This window comes from Ambystoma mexicanum, chromosome 6q, assembly GCF_040938575.1.
Source record: "Ambystoma mexicanum isolate Mex_15411 chromosome 6q, UKY_AmexF1_1, whole genome shotgun sequence".
NCBI lineage: Eukaryota > Metazoa > Chordata > Amphibia > Caudata > Ambystomatidae > Ambystoma > Ambystoma mexicanum.
This window is the reverse complement of record NC_090937.1, coordinates 462,043,629-462,063,040: the sequence shown is the minus strand read 5'-3', so window position 1 is coordinate 462,063,040 and position 19,412 is coordinate 462,043,629. Positions and strand designations below refer to the sequence as shown.

The 19,412-nt window shown below is 41.5% G+C and overlaps 1 protein-coding gene across 4 annotated transcripts in view; it reads left to right on the top strand.

The window, feature by feature from the left end:
* GSTCD (glutathione S-transferase C-terminal domain containing) overlaps positions 1 to 19,412 on the top strand; it is a 1,401,422-nt gene that overhangs the window by 480,010 nt on the left and 902,000 nt on the right. For all 4 annotated transcript variants that reach the window (XM_069630950.1, XM_069630949.1, XM_069630947.1 and 1 more), the window contains one exon: positions 43 to 136. In XM_069630950.1, coding sequence (XP_069487051.1) covers positions 43 to 136 — 94 coding nt within the window. The remainder of the gene's footprint in view (positions 1 to 42; positions 137 to 19,412) is intronic.

Sequence of the window (19,412 nt, the reverse complement as noted above, 5' to 3'; positions counted from 1 at the left end):
TCATGAAATAAATATAGTTAATGCCCGCATTTCTCTCGACAGGAAAGGGGCATTAAAGCAATCTTTTCCCCGCACCCGAGCCCCAGTCAGACCATAGATTGGGGAAATCTTCCAGCAGCTGTAAACCCAGAAGAGGGTGAGTGCTTTTGAATTACTCTTTAATCTTAAAACCTGTGATGCATTTCCACCTGTTAGATCGTGCACGTCATATCCTTTTTAACAAGTACACTATTGCAATGCTTGTTCATGTTGCCGCATAAAACGCGCCCTATTTAAATGCAGCACTGCTCTTGAAGACGGCCTCCTAAAGCAATGTAAACACATTTTAAAGTTGTTGCTAAAATATTTTGGGCGTATAGCGCCCTCCTTGCCAAGAAACACATTTTGACATTTTGGAAAAGTGACAATACCCCTAATATTGATGATTGCTTGCAGAGTATGTCTCTTCTGTCAAGGAGAGAGAACATATCCTTTAGCTTGAGTAGTATGAGAGGATCCAGGGGGCATTGAACGATCTTTCTTTATGCTTCATCATTAGTCGCATTCTAGGATTTTTACTTTCTTTTGATTTTGGTTATTCTCTTACCTTTAGTGTTTCCTTCGCTTTCTAATATTTTGCTCTTTGACTGCTGTGCTTCTTTGTTATTACCTTGTAGTTTACAATACTAAAGTGTTGTGAACTTGTTTGATTTACACATTTATATTATTGTATTGTTTTTATTGTTTATGCATGGTTCTAAATTAATAAATACATTCTTGGGAAAAAAAGAAGAAAATAAAGAGTTGTTGCTATTTCCCGTATTCAGCGTGCGTATTTTGCCAGTACCCGTCTGACTTGTCACGCATGCCCTGCAACCGTTTTATTACCTTGCATCGGAGCATGACTACGTTTTGTGATTTTGATGTGCACCAGAAAGACTTTGCTCTTCTGAATGTTTTGGGTAGTTTTAATTATTCTGTTTTCTTTATTTGTTCTTATTTTACGTATTGTATTAGGAACACACTACTTAACCTATGGCAAAGTGTGCGCTATAAGACTATAGTCACTTGCATATGTAGTCTAACAACCCTATGTTTTGTTTTATTCAAAAATATATGCCTACCTAACCCAGCCATTGTAAAGTAGAAGTGTCCAATGAATGCAAATTCATAACAACAGACGATCAGGACAACGTTAGTTATTGACAATCAATATGCTGCTATTATTTTTTATTTAAATTACAAACACCTGGAAACACAAAACTGATCCGCCAACATCCACACATTCACGGCCAGGCAAAATAGTACAGCTTCAGTGAAATGATATTGCTTGATGCAGGATGCACTTTTGACAAGTCCTCAATCCCATTAAAATGTTTCGTTCCTCTTCGGCAATGGCGGAACTTCCTCAAGACGGTGGCGGACATTCGGTGGTCAAGAAACTTACCAGAATAAATATGTGCGCCCAACGTTCAATAAAAGAAATGATCCTACATTTATTACTTTTTATTGGTGGCTCCTGTGGTGAGCATGATCTAGTACTATCTCCTAAGTCCTTACCGGTCATCCCGTGGGTTTGCCTGGGGAATGGGTATGCAAAGAGTCGCATTAGCGGGTCAAGAAGGGTCACACCGTTGCAAAGTGGGGCATTCAGGAGTTGTGCTATAAACAAATCTAATAATAAAATAAATAAAAATGGACATTGATGCAATGTTGACTTCCAAGCAGTTTTCCATAATTTATACCATACTGACAACAAACCTTGCAACTTTCCATGATGGTCCACTATGCACACGTTCCATGTCCTCCTACCATGCATGTATTACATTGCAAAGGTCCGAATGCTTCAGTTAATATATTTACTAATGCCTGATACCATGGCTTCAAGTGAGCCAGGGCTAAGCCCCGACAGTCTCCCAAAACCTCAGTCGAGCCTCGACCGCCCCAACATCCACTTTTTTTCTTTGCGAGCTGGGGATTCGAACCCCAGCACTTCAGGTGAAAAGCCAGTGCCACATTACACTGTGCTATTCCGTAGATGTTAGATTGCCTTTGTTTCATTCAATAGACTGACACATAAAGCCCATGAAAATGGGCTTTATATGTCAAGCAGTCTAATGAATGAAACAAAATAAACCCAGCACCTATGAAACAGCATAGTTACTGTAGCTGCTATGCTGTTTTGTAGGTGCTAGATTTCTTTTGTTTCATTCAGTAGACTGCTTGACACGTAAGGCCTGTAACAGGCTTTATATGTCAAGCAGAAAGAAATTGAGCACTTATGAAATAGCGTAGTACGATGCAACACTGGCTTGTCAGTGGCAGGGTTCGGGTACGATTCCCCAGTAGGGACAGTTGAAGCATTTTTTTTTTTTATCGTCCCATGCTGAGGATTCAAACCCGAGCCCTGTCGATGACAGGCCAGTGCCAAATCGCACTGTGCTATTTCTGAGATGCTGGATTTCTTTTGTTTCATTCAATGGACTGCTTGACGCATAAAGCAGTCTATTGAACGAAACAAAAGAAAATGAGCACCTGTGAAATAGCACAGCCAATGACACTGCCTTGTAATGACGGGGATCTCCAACACGTGACAATAAAAAAAAAAAAAAAGTACCAGACAGCGAGGAAAGCCACTTTTCTACTGTCCCGTGCGGGGGACACTTCAGGCCATGCCCATTATTTAATCCCCCCCCACTATTCACAGCCCCTCACCCCCTTGATTTCTCATCCCACTTAAAGCACTGCCTGGTACCTACAATTTGGAAAATCCATAACGCTTCTTGTTAGCATTTTTGTATCTGCCAACCTGTCTAAAGCAATAACAGTGGCCTTGTAACATTCAAATGCGGGTTCAACTTGAACTTTTCATCAAAATAAATAAGAATACTATACAATTCTGGAGAATAATTGCAGAAAAAAGTAAATTTCTAATGGTCACTTGACTGGGTTGAGAGCTATTTGCCCTTGCAATGCACACGTTGCAATTTCCCACAAATAATACTCGAGTAATTAGGCTCCACTTACAGTAGTACACATTGCCTTTTCAATACATTCCTCCACTATGCACCCACACTTTACATTTGCACAGTCCCCAGTAAGCACTTTGCAATAACATTTTCATTAATGCAACACATTTCAGTTTGCAAGGTTTCTGTGCCTAGGTAATGGCACACTTAACACTTAATTAAGACACTTTACAATGTTCTCTAATGTTCTAGATGGATAAAATGTCTACTTTCCAGTTCATGGTCCAGTGTGCATACTTTTCCAGTTTCTGTAATGAGCTGCTTAGGGCCTGCATCAAGTATTTGTTTTATGTCTTTATAGCGTTTGTATGTTTTTTCACCCATACTGATGGATGCTCGTTGTGTGGAGCGTAGGTTTGTGGGCCTTGCAACAACACCACACTGGGCGATGAGAGCCAGCTCCCTGCTTATGTCTGAATGCCTGTTAGACTGCCAGTGCTGCAGGCCTGGAGGCTTTGGTAGGCCAAGCAATGACCTGCTTGACCCAAACGCTTAGAGTTGTAACAGGTAGATGTTTATGTTCAGTTTCTATTTTTTTATTGTGTATACATATTAACTTTTACGTGTTTATATAAAATAAATACCTTCATCGAATACATTCATACATACATGCCATTAAAATGTCAGTCCTTAAATAAATCTGTTTTGTACAATTCCCTTTAACTTCTTGCAATTTCATAATTTCCTACATATTTCTCAGAAGTTTAATTTGAATTGATGCAATATTCTAAAATGAATGTACATTTGAAGCTAAATATACATTTTCTCTCCCAACAGCTCATGGATCCTAATTAAAACCCAGAAAAATGTAATTATAAGCTAAGTTGAGTTACCATTCATAGACCTCCTCCAAAAAACCTCTTTAGGCAAATGGCATGGATCAATCATAAATCTTTGAAATTCTGCCTTGCACAGTTCAACCGTAGCATAACATTGTGAGTAGATGGACACTCTCCCTACATAAACAACGTGACCTGTCCTATGCTTCTAGCCTTCGATTAGGACCCCATTGCTGTAATATACCCAGCAAATTAAAGTGAAAGCGCAAAAAGATATGGCGAATTTAGGATCAAAAAACCTTTTTAAATACTCTGGTATTTCATTTGGCCTCTGATGAATCCTCGCATATTCAACATCATTTTTGTATTTAGTGGCTTGCTTTTGGTCCCAACACCATTCCATAGTTTTGAACTTCTTATGGAGCTTTTCAGGGTTATCCAATAATTGGGCCTTATTTAAATCAATTTCCTGCAGCAGTTGTTACACGACTGAGCAAACTTGTTTAATACCATACATTTTGCACAACACTGTATTTAGATCAACAGAGACTCTTTTGGAGGGTTAAGGAGTTTTCTATAAAACCTCAATTTTGCTAAGTCAAAATATGCCTTCCATGAGATGACGCCAGGTTCGTGTGTAATTAACACAAGTGGACCAGTAGGCCTAATAGGTTCTTCCACAGATTACCTTCCAGTCGGTTTAGGACATTTCAGTCAACGCTTAAAAGCTCAGCTCCATATAACATTTTCAGAAGTCCCTTGCCCGTATAGTGCCTTTATATCAGAATCACGGTACATTTAAAGTATTTAAACCTTTTTTTCCTCATCTGGGCATATGTAGGAATTAACTTTGATTTGATCATCACACCAGCATAATGCTTGTAGCTCTTACTATAGATAGGATCATCTAAATAAATCAGCCTGGACATTGTTATTATGGGAGCACCCTCTATGTTCCATTTAAAACTCTTAGCTTTTTTTGTATGTGCTGAAGAAGAGTAGACCCCCCCCCCCCCTCCCGTCCACCCCCTCTGGTGATAGACAGGTGAAAATGTTTGTTTTCCCCTCAAAAAAAAAAAAGTCTTTTATTCAAGAGATACAGAGAGGAACATATTAGAGAAACAATAACATGACGTGAAGGGAAATCCTCTGAGTGGAAGGATCGAAACCCTTAATACCAAGTTGAGGAATGTGAACTGTCATAAACGATGAAAAAAGAGTAAGAGAAACCTTGTCATCACAGCGTCTGAATCCTCCTTCTGAACGTTCACAATGCTTAGGGTCTTCCAAACAGAATCCGCTACCCATGCACTTCCTAGAAAAAGAATATTTGGGTGAAGGTCTAATTTTGTTCAAGTTTTGATCACTGATATCTTTCAAGTTCCAGGGAGGAATCGGGAGAAATCACTTTCACATGGATACCTGCTGAGGTCCACATAACCTGCTCCTCAGAATAGCAGTCTCTGAATGAATGTCTTCACTGTGGATAACATCAAATTGAGATTTTTCCATTTATATAACATCCAAAGGTACAACCTCCTCTCCATTCCAGAGAGGGCCACATTTTCATTGTAGTCCGAGGCAGCAACAAGGTGGATTAATTGAAGCTCTAATCAAAACATGTAACTCCATTAATGAATACACACATAATATGATGGCCATTCTGCATCACTGTGTTAGTAATACGACACTTCAAATGAAGTCAGGCAGAATTGTAGGTCAAAGGTAGTTCTATGCCGTAGGTTCACAAAGTATTATTTTTTGTTGTGTTTTGATTGTGAAAGTACTGCTCAAATATTCAATTTGTCATCATAGTATGTTTAAATATTGTGAAAGCTGTGATGTAAACACATCCCTTTCAATTGTTCATTTACCTCCTGAGACCATTTCCATTAATTCATTACATGAGGGAAACGAACATATGTATTCAGGAGCAAAGATTACATTTTTACTGCAGGGAAAGCGAATTATCAGTTTTTTTTTGAGTGTTGAAACTGCCATTTGTTTAGAAACTCCCAGGGAAACATGCGACCTACTTCACTAAACACTGCAGTGCTTTTATTTCTCGTTTCGGTCTTGCAGACACATGTTGTCAGTTAACAATATCAGTATAGTTTTCAAACTTAGTATAAAAATAACAACTACAGCCGTAGCCTGGATTTACAAAAATGTAATGTCCCTTTCCAATGCTGTAATTGCTACTGGTTTAGAAGTAAATCATGTCTATTCAAAACATACCAGAAATGAAAAGTGGGCAGTAAAAAAAAAAGAAAAATGAAGTTTCAATTCCCCAATCAGTTGCACATTAGTTTCAAATAAATACTATCTCTATGCATACATGTGTATGTGAAACCAGCTGGCTTCTCATTACCAGTTCAAATTATGACTATTTAGTTCATCAGTGCAATTTTTCTTTTTTTAAAAATTTTTTTTTATTTGTTTATTTATAAAGTTTACACATATATAATCAATCGGAACAATAAATACTCAGCAAAAATACTCAGAATAACAGAATATTATATATACATAACTTGCAATAAATCAGTAAATACTCAGAAAGTCATCCCACACCTTTCCGTACAACCTCAACTTCCCTTGCCTCTTGTAAACCACCCTTTCCATGGATGCAAGGGCAGACATGCCCTCCACCCAATCATCAAGAGAAGGCGCATTCCGCGACTTCCAGCCCCTGAGGACCAACTTTTTACCCAGACAAGCTCCACGGAGTAAAAACTTTTTCCGTGACACAGAGAGATCATCCAGCAAATCTCCACCTCCCAAAATCATTGTCATAAAATCCAATTCAACATCCAAATTCAAAACACGCAGACAGGCACCACAAACATCGTGCCAAAATCCCCGTACACGCACACATTCCCACAACAGATGTTCCAGACTTCCCTGTCCATTCCCACAACACCAGCATTCATCCGAGTCCATCAGCCCCCTCTTAAACATTCGCTCCGGGCTCCAAAACACTCTATTGAGGATCTTTATCTGTCTTGACCGTTCCACCATATCAATTGCACCGAGTTTAACATTCGCACACATATCCAACCACATCTCAGGCGAAATCTCACACCCCAACCTCCTTCCCCATTCATCTCTCAAATCAGAATTTTCCTTATAAGCAGACACAATACAATTATATATCCTGCTAGCAATGGAACAACCACCTTGCTCCCTCTCCATAAGATAAAGATTCACCATTGAACTTCCTAGCTCCGCCACATCACCGATACATCTTTTCAATTTCCTGAAGTCTTCAGTTCTGAAATTATCAATGTGAAACTTTGCTCGTAACTCACGTTCCCCAATCCACCCTCCATCCACCAGAACATCATCAATCCAGAGCACCCCGCCTAGAAACCATTCCGGCCAGAATAAAGACCTGCCCCCGATAGCAATCAATGGGTTCAACCAAATGGATGAGTGAATGGTCCTTGAAGCAACCGAGCCCAACAATTCATGAACCTGTCTCCACATCTCTCTCAGAAAAACCTTCAAAGGCGATTTATTACATGACTTGTTTGTCGCCGTGAGAATAGCCCTTGGAGGGAGCGGACCCAACATACTTGCCTCTGCAATTACCCATTTATCAGGCAAATCCATCAAAAAAGGCACAATAAAATGACTTGAAAAGGCTAAATGATATGCCCTGAAGTTCGGTACTCCCAGACCACCTTTTTCTACTGGCAACTGAAGTTTCCACAATTTAAGCCTAGGCGGCTTATTATCCCACAGGAATGACTGCAACAAACCAATTTTTTTCCAGTAATGTTGACCAATTTTCATCGGAAGCATACCTAGAACAAAATTAATCCTTGGAGCTGCTTTCATTTTGATAGCGTTCACCTTGCCCCATAGGGACAAATGAAGCAAAGACCACCTCAAGATGCTCATTTTCAAATCAGTACATACCTCATTCATGTTTACCACAACCATCTCATCCACCAGTGGGGTTAGCCATATACCCAGGTATTTCAGTTTCCTTTCACACCATTGAAACCCAATCCCAGTAATCAAGTTCTTGTCACAATATCCTGAAATTGGCAACACCTCAGATTTAGACCAGTTAACCTTAAATCCAGCCACCGCATGAAATCTTTCCAAAACATTCAGCAAGGCCGGAAGGGACACTGTTAAATTCCGTAACAACAAAAGTAGGTCATCCGCATAAAACCACAACTTTTGGTCAGCACCATGAAAACTCAGATCCTGTATCCCCACGTCACTCCTTAAGGCAATCGCCAATGGTTCCATGGCCAAAACAAATATCGGGGGATAAAGGATATCCCTGTCTCGTACCCCTCCGTAGCACAAAGGAATCTGACAATTGCCCATTAGTTCTGACAGCGGCAGTCGGACAAGCATAAAGCAAGACGATCCATGAAATAAACTCCTCTCCCAAATTCATAGCACGCAATACTGAAAAAAGATAGTTCCAATCAACACGATCAAACGCTTTCTCCGCGTCCAAGGAAAGAACTGCAACATCATCATCCATATCCTGTGCATGTGTCATCAACAACAATAAGTTCCTAATATTGCTAGATGTCCTCTGGCCACGAACAAAGCCCGACTGATTAGTGTGCACTAACTTCACAAGAAGATTCTGCAAACGAAGGGCCAATAGTTTCGCAAGGATCTTATTATCAGTATTAATCAAACTGATCGGACGGTAATTCGAAGTCAAACAACCATCTTTACCCTTTTTTAGAAAAACCGATATAATGGCATGACTAGTGACTAGAAGCAAACCTCCCAGCCTGGATTCTATGAACATATCCCGCATAGGTTCTACCACTGAATCAGGTAAGATTTTATAAAATTCAGCAGGCAGACCATCCGGACCCGGAGACTTGCCCGAGTTCAACTTCCCAATCGCAGTTTTCAATTCATTCACAGTCAAAGCCTCACTCAGCATTGCATTCTCCAAATCATTCACTCTAGGTATCTCCAATCCATCAAGAAAGGAACCATTCAATCCATTGACACCCAACTCACTTTGATAGAGTTTCATATAATACTCCTTAAAAGTCTCATTAATCAATTTCGGGTCACAAGTCACCTGACCATTCTCTCTATTGATAGAAGTGATAGATCTTTCCGATTGCTGTTGTCTTAATCTATAGGCAAGCCAGCGATCGCACTTTTCACCATAATCAAAATAAGAACATTTCAATCTAAACAAATCCTTTTCAGACCTTGCTTTCAAAGTCTCATTCAGCTCCCTCTGCAGGTCCCTAAGTTTTCTCCTTTTCTCCAGATTAACTGAGTCATTTATCAAATCCTTTGAAAGCTGCTTAATATTTTGTTCCAAATCCAAACTTTTCCTCTCTATACATTTCCTCTTGCTACTGGACAAACCCAGGATCAATCCCCGCATCGTACATTTAAATGCCTCCCAGACTGTCCCAACATCAATTCCTTCCGTCCTATTTTCCACAACAAATTGATCAGCCTCAGACCTGATTTTATCTACTATCTTCCCATCCTGAAGAATTGAGGTGTTCATTTTCCAACAAAAAGATCTGGAAGTATCAAACTGCAAACCCATATTCATAAACACAGGTGCATGGTAAGTGATAGCAATACAGCCAATCTCACAGCTTACCAGATTCAAGGTTGCTGATCCAGCCGTGAGAAACATATCTATACGAGAATGTGAATCATGAGAGCTAGAATAAAACGTGTATTCTCTCAAATCAGCATGAAGCAATCTCCAACAGTCTTTTAAGGCAAATTCAGAAATAAGTGAGCTAAAAGAACAAAATGTCGGATCCCTCCTGCAAACAGCACTGGATCCACTCCGATCTTTGACAGTATCAATAACCAAATTAAAATCAACCCCCAGAATAACATTCCGGCAGGCAAAATCCTGCAGCATCTGAGCAACTTTTCCAAAGAACGAACCATCATCCACTGAGGGAGCGTAAACATTGCAAAAAATAATCTGAATTCCCTGAACTTCCACCAAAAGTGCAATGACCCTACCCTCCTTATCAGAGCTAGAGTTTAAGACCTTAATCGGGGAATTCTTCCGAATCAGAATAGCAACCCCTCTACTCCTGGACGAATAGCACAAGACAAAAAATTCCCCAATCCATCCTTTGCGTAACATTAACTTCATCCAGCAATAAATGGGTCTCCTGAAGGAAATAAACATCACTGCGCATATCCTTCAAACAATTAAAAATCGTTTGCCTTTTGAGCGGATTGTTTAAACCATTTATATTCCACGAGGAAACAGACAACTGGTCACCCCTCCCAGACGGCATTGCAAGGGAAAGGAAAAAACAACAAAAAACCAAATCAAAAATACTGTACTTATAAATACCAAAAACCCTCCCCCACCCCCACCTGCAGAAGTATGAATCCAACGTCAACAAGAACTAACAAACCCCAAGCCACCCCCGATTCCCCTCCCAATCATATATAGACTTCCCAAACCAGAAAACACCAAAGTTTAAAAGAGCCCATGTAGACTACAAGGAGCCCTCCAGCAAAATACAACCTAAATCACAATTAAAAGCATCCCAATCACTGAAGGTGAAAAGGATTGCAAACAATAACTATATCTAAAACTGAATAAATACACCCGTCAGAGCATCTAATTATCACTAACCCGAGAGAAGAGAAATGCCTACCCCCTCTAAAACAAAAAGAAAGACAAAGAAGAGGGAAAAAAAAGGTGAAAACAGCAACATAGTAAAATAATAAAGCAAAAAACAGTGCATCAACACATATATCTGACTAGCATGGTATTAATCTCCATTCCTGTCTAAGTCCAGCTGTGTCATCACAAGTAGACCATCATAAAAGCATATACGGACCAAAGCACCTCGTATGGAATAGCCGCCACCCCCACTATCCCCTCAGCATAACTTAGTCACATGCATTTGAAATTAGGACTCAGAAGCAGGTACAGGAGCCGCAAAGAAGACCACTTCACAACTCCGGGACCTTCCAGGAAAGCAGTGTCACATGGAGCCAATGTAAAGATTAAAACAGGACCCCAGCCGCTGTGCGCCAATCTTGACTCCATCACTTGCCAAAGTCCGGAATCATTCAAAATCCAAACATAGGCGATCTCAGAATTGTAGCACATTAAAAAGACATTCCGCCGCTCCAGTGTGCATTGTGTATCAACAGTCACAGTACCCGAATAATGCATCGAATGCAGCAAGTCAGCCCGCAAAATTAATCTACTCCCTTTGACTGCCACGGATTGACCAATGCCAGCATTAGTTTGAGGACTGTACAACCCATCAATACCAATTGGTAAGCTGCCGTTCCATGCCTTATGGCTGCCGATATGTCACATGACTATACAATTATGATGGCAAAAATCCAGCCACCAGCAGTCCATTCGCCAACCACCACCCTCACCCAGACAGGGCAGCCAACAGATGGATTTCCTTTAGTAAGGGGCCATCGTACAAATGCCGTGTAAATAAAACATGCCTAATCTGGGAATGCGTGCCCGACATAATGTCAACTGTTCTACTGCAGAACTATGAGTGCTGCCTGGTCAAGAGGGCACAGAACGAAGCCAGAATACGTGTGACTGTGCGCGGGACGGTACCGGTGCCCGCAGCTATGTATGAACTGCAGTCCGTAACATAAGCAGGCCGTTTATATGCCATATTCAATAACCACCAGTTCGCGGAAGAAACCAAGGCACGCTGTGCACGTATTCACCAGTACTGGCCGATCATGAAGGACGTGACAAGGGTAAGGGGCACAATGGGGTGTGCCCATAAGATCCCCAAGGAGCAACCTCCCCATACTGTTACAGCTGACTGTGCAGATAGAAATTATAATGAGAAGGAGCAGGGGGCACATCATCTGCAGGCCCATGCACCGTGCCGCACACGGCTTCCCTTAGTGCATATGTGGTAATGTTCTGCCCATCGTAACACCCACAGACTGATACAGTATGGGCAGCCTGTTTCATCCCCAGTCCATGAAGTCTAGGCCTCCGCATCGAGACCGCTGCTTCCCACGTACCTTGACATCCCTCCATATTAATCCAACAACCGAAGTCAGCAAACACAAATCCCCATTACCGGTGTGTCGAGCCGCAATACAGCCACTCGTAGATGGAGAGAGAGCCGCAACCCGGAACGCGCGTGTTCGCTCCATACGCAGCTCCACCCCTCACCGGCCATATTACCGACACGTGACGTGACGCGCAGAGAAATGCAACGCCACGCATCAGCACGTTGGTTAATCAAGGTCCTTTACTTCCTCCCATCGGAGCGTTGCCGCAAAAGAATCAACCAGCTACATCACAGCTTCGAATGCAGACGGATTTAAATCTGCAACTGAAACCACCATCCGGCGCCATTTTCCACGCTAAATGTAAATAAAAAACACACGATAAAGAAAATTTAAAAAATATAAGAGGGGGAGGTAAATAAGAGTTATCAATGTCAAATCAATCAGCAATTGTGCTAGACGTATCCCGAAGCGCCTCAAGCCAAGATAAAGCTTCTTTCGGGTCAGAAGTTACCCTCTCTCCCTCTGGCAACATCAGGGTCAATGAGTTATATTTGTTCAGGAAGGACTTCACCCTCAGGGATTTTGCCAAGTCTTTCACACCCTTAAAGCTCTTCCTAGCCATCATGACTTCTCTAGGCTAATCCGGAAACACAAATATAGGTTTTCACTTGTAAGAGGTAGATCCCTTAGACCTAGCAGAAAGTAGTAGACCTTCCTTCTTCCTGGCCAAAACAAAGACTACCATGATGTGCCTGGGTCTAGAGCCAGGCTGTTTACCAATCCTGTAAACATGGTCAATATCCTCCTCCTTCATTGACAGTAGACCAAAGCAATCCTTGAAAATCCCAATAACTGTTGAAAGCAGCTTCTCAACTCCAGGGTCTTCCTCCACTCCAACTAGCCTGACATTTCTTTCCCGCAGCTTGAAGTACATTTCCAGTCTCTGGGTTTTCTCATCATGGAGATCCTTTTTCAAATTGTTATAGGCCCTGTAACTCCCTGCCATCTCAGAAGTCATTGAATTTGATTTTCTTTCCAACTCATCCACTCTGCCATCCAGATGCCACACCTTAGAGTTCAGTTCAGCCAAGGTAGTTTTCACTTCTGCCAATGTCCTTGGACACCTGTTTCAAAAGCTTATAGATGTCCTGACTGCTAGGATTATCCTCTTCCATCTCCATCAGTTGTTTCTGTTTCTTGGAAGTAGGATTTTCTGGTTCTTGAATTTTCTTTTTTGAATTCATTATCAATCTTGAAATAGCTTCAGGGAGGGGATCAGGAGCTTCAGGTTCAAGCTGCTGTCACCTTGGCCAACATTCCGGAATCAGACAGGTGAAAATGTGATTCAGGGCCTATGGCACGCCCTCCTGTCTAACATTGTAAAAGTCAGAAAAATTGTCCATTGAGGTGGCCAGGCTGCCCTTATTATAGGCGGGTACATTAGAAAATAGGTGACACTGCGCACATTTATTTAGGACAACATAAAAACCTAAAGAAATGCTTACATTGCGCACACCATACAAAACATAGAATATAGCTCCCTGATATAAGAAATATTAACCACATGCGATAGACATTAGAACAACATATCAGAAGAAGGCACATAACAATAGCAAAGGGATCCATTATTTTCTAAATGGATACCATGACATGTATTCAATGGGAAAAAAGGCCTCAAAGCAAATTGCTGAAAAACACATAAATACAGAGCTATGAAGAGCTCAAAGTAGCTAGATACCCACGCCAAGGTTATTGGGAAAAGGGAGAGTTTGGACAAAAGCTAATGCCCAGTGACTTGGCAGTTTAAATGGTAGGAATATACAGTTTGTAATGGTGTTCAAAGGTTTTTTATCAATGCAATTTGGCTGTAGGCTGAAGCAGACGAGCTAGGCAGGGGTAACCAATAGAAATGTGTTGACACATTTCATGTCCTTATCAGAATGGGCTCAAATGTGCGTCATCACAGAACTGCTTTTGTCTGGTTTTGAAAGTTGCAACCTGTGATCCAGTAAATGTGGAAAACAACCAGTCATGCTGATTAGCTTAAATTAGTTCATTGTGACAGGAAATGATCATGTGTTAAGTAATATATCTGACGTTTGAGGTAACTTGGCCTATATAAATATAAGGTTCAGATTAGCATAACCTTATTGTGTAATTTTTGCCATCTTATAAAACCATGATGGATGCAGAAATGCAGTGAGATATTTTTTCAGCTTGTAAGACAGTTGATTAAACAAGATGCTCTCAGCCGGCTTCTTTGCGTCTCTTCCATGCATGTGATGGTGTGTATTTATTTCCAGGGATGGTTGATTGCAAGGAGTTATGGCTAAGATATAGCCTCTTTAACAGTGCAGTCACTATAATTGCAGTTTTAGCAATATTTTGCTTTAGTTTATTGCTATGAAAATATCGACTTGAAGCACTTGAGGCGCTTTGCAGGCCTACTTGTATCATAGCAAAAATTGCAATATCGTCAGTATACAACAACTCTGTGATTCTCAAATTTCAAGCATGTCTGATAGCTATAAATTAAAAAGACATGGTGGTAAAACACAGCCTTGTCTTAGGCCAGAGTATGTCTCAAAGGCAGCACTAAGGTTCCTATCCTTGTATAGTCTAATCTGCACTATTGTATTGGAGTGTAATTCTATTAAGTTTAGCAACCCTCCACCTATATAGCTTGTTGAAAAGCTTGTGCCGATCCACATAATCAAAAGCATTTGTTAGGTCAACACAGGCCATGAACAGTTGTTTTTGATCTGTTAAGTAGGCTTGTTGTTGCAGAAGATTAATAAACTGTTTAAATTGGTACCACAGTCCTCCCTAAAAGTCGTATGGAATTTCACTGGCTTTCCAATAGCTTACCCAGATGTGTAACTCTTTTTCAAGTTGAGTACGAAGCACGTTGGATCAAACACCTATTGGTTCTGAATGGTTTCTCTAAAAACAATAAGGGCATTCTAATAAAATTGCATCAAAGATGGGTTAAATCAAAGTGGCGTTTCCTCTGGTGTTCTAGACTGTTGTGTTCTAAATATTAAACTTCTGAAATGCTAATCTTACGAGCCCTTGCCTCCCTGGAATGCCAAAGTTTACAAAACAATATGCCGAAAGGAAGTGGGCAACAGAATCATGTCAACCTATTCTTCACAGGTCTTTAGGCTCCAAGCTACTATATGCTAAAATCACCAATGTTCTGAAATTTGGCCCAAATAGTAGTTCTCAAACCTACTCCCTGCTCCCACCTCTGGATTTTAGGACCTGCCACAGGACTAAAGCTCTGCAACATCCATGTCGTAGGTCGCTCCAAGCCCAGGCAATCTTTACATGGCAGCTTCTCCCCTCTACCGTGTGGTTTTTAGTATTCGCAAACAGATCTTTCCTTGATCTTGGCTGTGTCAGATACTTGACAGGTACCTCCTGGACCACAGGCTCCTCAGACGTCTTAGGCCACCTTTAGGACCATGGCTTTCTCAGGTTTCACAAAAAGTCATCCCTAGGCCTCAGGGTTTTACAATGTGACCTCTCTGGACCTTAGATTTCTCATGCTTCACAACAGTAGAATGGATATTTCTCCTCCTTCCATTCAGGGTCCTTGTCAGGCAGTTGATCTTATGTCTCATGAATTCCTGTGTCGGCGATACACTGAAAAATCTTGATGCTATTTTGGATTGGTGACTTTAACCAAAGAACTTTATTATTTAATTCTGTTATCCCAAAAAAGGTGACTTTGCAAATTTGTGTGAAACAAAAGTCTTACAATTGAGAATGTGTTAAACAAAGCCTGTGAGACAAACCAGCTATGGTTTAACCTTGGTTATGTTTATCAAAAATGTTTTGAAAAAATTGTACACTTTGATTAATTAAAATAACCCATAGAGGGTTTTTCTACTTTTCTAATGTTTTAAATCTGTGTATCAAGGAACTGATCTTATTGACATGTTTGGACCTATGAATTGTCATATCTTGTGAACTGAACTAAGTGTGTGGTGCACAACTGTTTGGTAAATTAATATTTAACTGGATGTTATACACTTATCTCAACCCCCCCCCCCGAACCTTAGCACTTCAAATCCTAATATAAGAAATTACAACTATTCTTAAATTTCAAATAGCAAGCAGTGGGACCCTCATTAGACCTCACGCGCCTGCGACCCTAATGGTTTTGGGATTGAATTCCCCTTGGAGTGCACTAAGGGTTGGCACGTAGCAATACATGCCCTGTTTCCCTAGATGATATTATGTCACCCGCCTGCCATGGTTCCAGGTTTATTTCTATCCTAGGGGTTGCTGTTAAGCCTTGACGCATGGCTTTCTAATTCCCTACACTTCTGGGAAGTGCAGTAATACTCCTTCAGGCAAGCCTCCTTCCCAAGGGCTTCCAGTGATTAGCAGCTCCCAGCAACTAATTCCAAACCTTCTGGGTTTGGGTCGCCTTCTTCCAGGCAATGGATCCTTTAATGGTTCTCCAAAACCCAGCTTTTCCTCTTCCTACCAGCCATTTAGTACCAAATGCTTTGTTCATAATTCCTAAATGTCTGCATTTCCTAATCAATAAGTTAAAAGAATACTCTCTTAATTGTTCTTTACACTTAGAAAACCTTAATATCCTCATCCCTTCTGAAAACACTCGCACACAGCTGAAAGATTCCACAATTTATGGTATTGATTGAGTTAGCAACTAGGTATAATTGTGTTACGGGCCAGCTATTTCCCACTCAAGCAATGGCACTCTTTGGAAATCCTTGCCTGGAGGTCCCTGGAAAGAAAAGGCCATCTGCATTTTAGGAAAAAACTTTAAAAAATGAATCTCTTTCCAAACTAATCTTTCCACCATCATACTATTAATCGGCATGAACGTCATAAAATATCGTTTCTAACTATTCAGCTCGCTTAGCGCAATGGTGCCCGTGTAGTCCTGTGTATGTGGTTTAGAAATCCTATAAAAGTAAACTCATTCCTTTTGCGTCTTGTGGTCTATTTTTTATTACTGTGAAACTTTATAGACTTGAGAAACTTGGCCATTCCCATCTATTCAGGTTTTCTTAACTTGGTATCATAACAGAGGAAACTTCCAAGCATATGCGGATAACTAATTTCATTATCAAACGTCTAGATAAGATTAGCACTTATCAAAGTGAATGGCGAGGCCTTCAACCTGCTAACCATTGCATTCACTCCTGGGTAGAGTAGAAGTAGGAATGGTTTACCTTGCTTTACCCTGTATTCTGAGAACCTCCCATAGATGATGAGCAGCCCGAAAGATCCTCCAAAGGCACATACAGTATTGTATGGCTTATAAAATATATAATTGCAAAAAGAACCATCTTGTATTGTCTGCCTATAGACTTAATTCCAGCAATCTTAACATTTCCTCCTATGGGTGCCCCAAGGAGTTCCATTACAAGAACAGAGTGCATGGGCGACCCTGGGCAGCCCTGCCTAGTGCCACTTTCTTATACAAAGCCATCTTACATGATACTGCTGGCAGGGCTTGTACGTGGGCCTTGGCCACTTAGCCTGGGCTGCGGTGTTATCCAAGTACTTCCTAAGAAGTGGGTCCTCCACCTTCACCCAGAAGAGAGTCCAATCAACCCAGTTGAATACTTTCACAGCATCTAAGGAGAGTAAGACTGAACCCCCGCGCCCCCCATCCCCAGTGACTACCCAATGCTTGGGCTGTGTGTGGAAGGTTTGTTGGATTTCTAGAAATGTCAGCACCATGATGCCACCCAGTGCATGCCACCTGGTCTGCCTGAATAAAGGATGTGGTGAGAAGGCAAGAACATTGGCTAGTAGCCACACATCAGTATTGGGTAATATTAAATGGGGCAACATGAAGAGCATCTTAGTCCTCTCCCCGCCTGGTTATTTAGGGTCTCCATCATTGTAAGTGAACCTCTTAATCACCAATTCCTACTTGAGGTGAATCAGGATCCTTGGGCACAACAGTTAGATTGTAGCAAGTTACTGTATTCCAGTTAACATTCTGTCTTTCACACCCAACATTCTCTCTGACATCACCAGCTTCCTGCATCCACCCCCAGGCACTATACAATACTACTCTTCTGTATCAGTCTGCCTGTCCAGCATGGTCCTTCCCTCTCTACTGCATGGCTAGCTAGATCCCCTCAGGATATGCTCCTATTACTTCTTGGGTTGCCTGCCCAGCAGGGTTGTATAATGAAATGTGGTATCTGGCACTCTACTCTGGATCATCTATTCCCCTTGCAAATAAACATGCATTCCCCCAGCTGTCCTCTCCTGTCCCTGTTTTCATTAATTATTACACTACCACCCTGTTGGCCAAGTCTGTTCTCGTAAAAACCTGTCACCCAAAATCAACCATTTTATATAACAACTTCTGTAAGCACATAACACCTTGAACCTTCCCTTATATTCCTCATTCCGTTTTTTGGCTAGGCCTTCTCATAGGAAAATAGTGATCACAGTTTACTTTGCCACCTTCCATAACATATTCTTTTCACCTCCCCCAACCTTCTTTGGCTTAAACTAATTCTCAATTTTTTTTGTGCACTTTCTCTCTACAAACCATATCCCTCAGCGATAGGTAGTTGCAGACCAGCCTCCCCCTTCTAAACTGCCCATTACTTGGATTCCACCAGGCGCTACACAGAGGTGAGTGAGGCCCAGCACAAGACCCTCCTGACTCTCGTTTTTATGATTAAGAGACCCGGTGTGCCTCCTGGTGCCGGCGCCCACGTGTTTCAGTATCCCCGTTCCGCTTCCCATTCCTCCCCTCCCTCCTCCCGCCTCCCAGCCCGCCCCCTCACCCGAATGGCTCACTCTATACTACTAAAGCCACCCCCCCAGGGCAGCCCTCTGCCCGGCAGCCCCGCGGCTAAGGCCCCCGAGGTCAAGGGCGGCTCCAACAGAGGCGGCTCCACAAAGTGTCTGCAGGTGTCCGCAGGGGGACGCCAGGGAAGCCAGCAGCCAACAGACACCAACAAAAAAAAACGTGAGTGTGGCATGGGTGGGGAGTAGAGCAATCACTCTACTCCGGAAAACCCCGCCACTGTATTTTACCTACCAATACCATAGAGTGCCATAATACTAGCACGTCCACACTTAGACGGAATTGTGATTGTTAGCATGTCCACTCTTAGATTGAATTGTGAATGTTAGCATGTCCACTCTTAGATAGAAGCGCCAACTCTAGACAGAAATGTGATTGTTAGCATATACCACACTTAGATGGAATTTCAGAAATTTGATTCTTGGCATATGCCACACTTAGATGGAAATTTCAGAAATTTGATTCTTGGCATATGCCACACTTATGGAATTCCAGAAATGTGATTGTTAGCATATGCCACACTTAGATGGAATTCTCAAGCTTAACACGCGTCGCATCTAGATAGAAATATGATTGTTAGCATATGCCACACTTAGATCAATTTTAGCCTACGCCAAATCTAGACGGAAATGTGATTGTTAGCATATACCACGCTTAGATGGAATTTCAGAAATTTGATTCTTAGCATAGGCCACACTTATATGGAATTTCAGAAACGTGATTGTTAGCATATGCCACATCTAGATGAATTCTCAAATTTAGCCTACGCCGAATCTAGATAGAAATGCGATTGTTAGC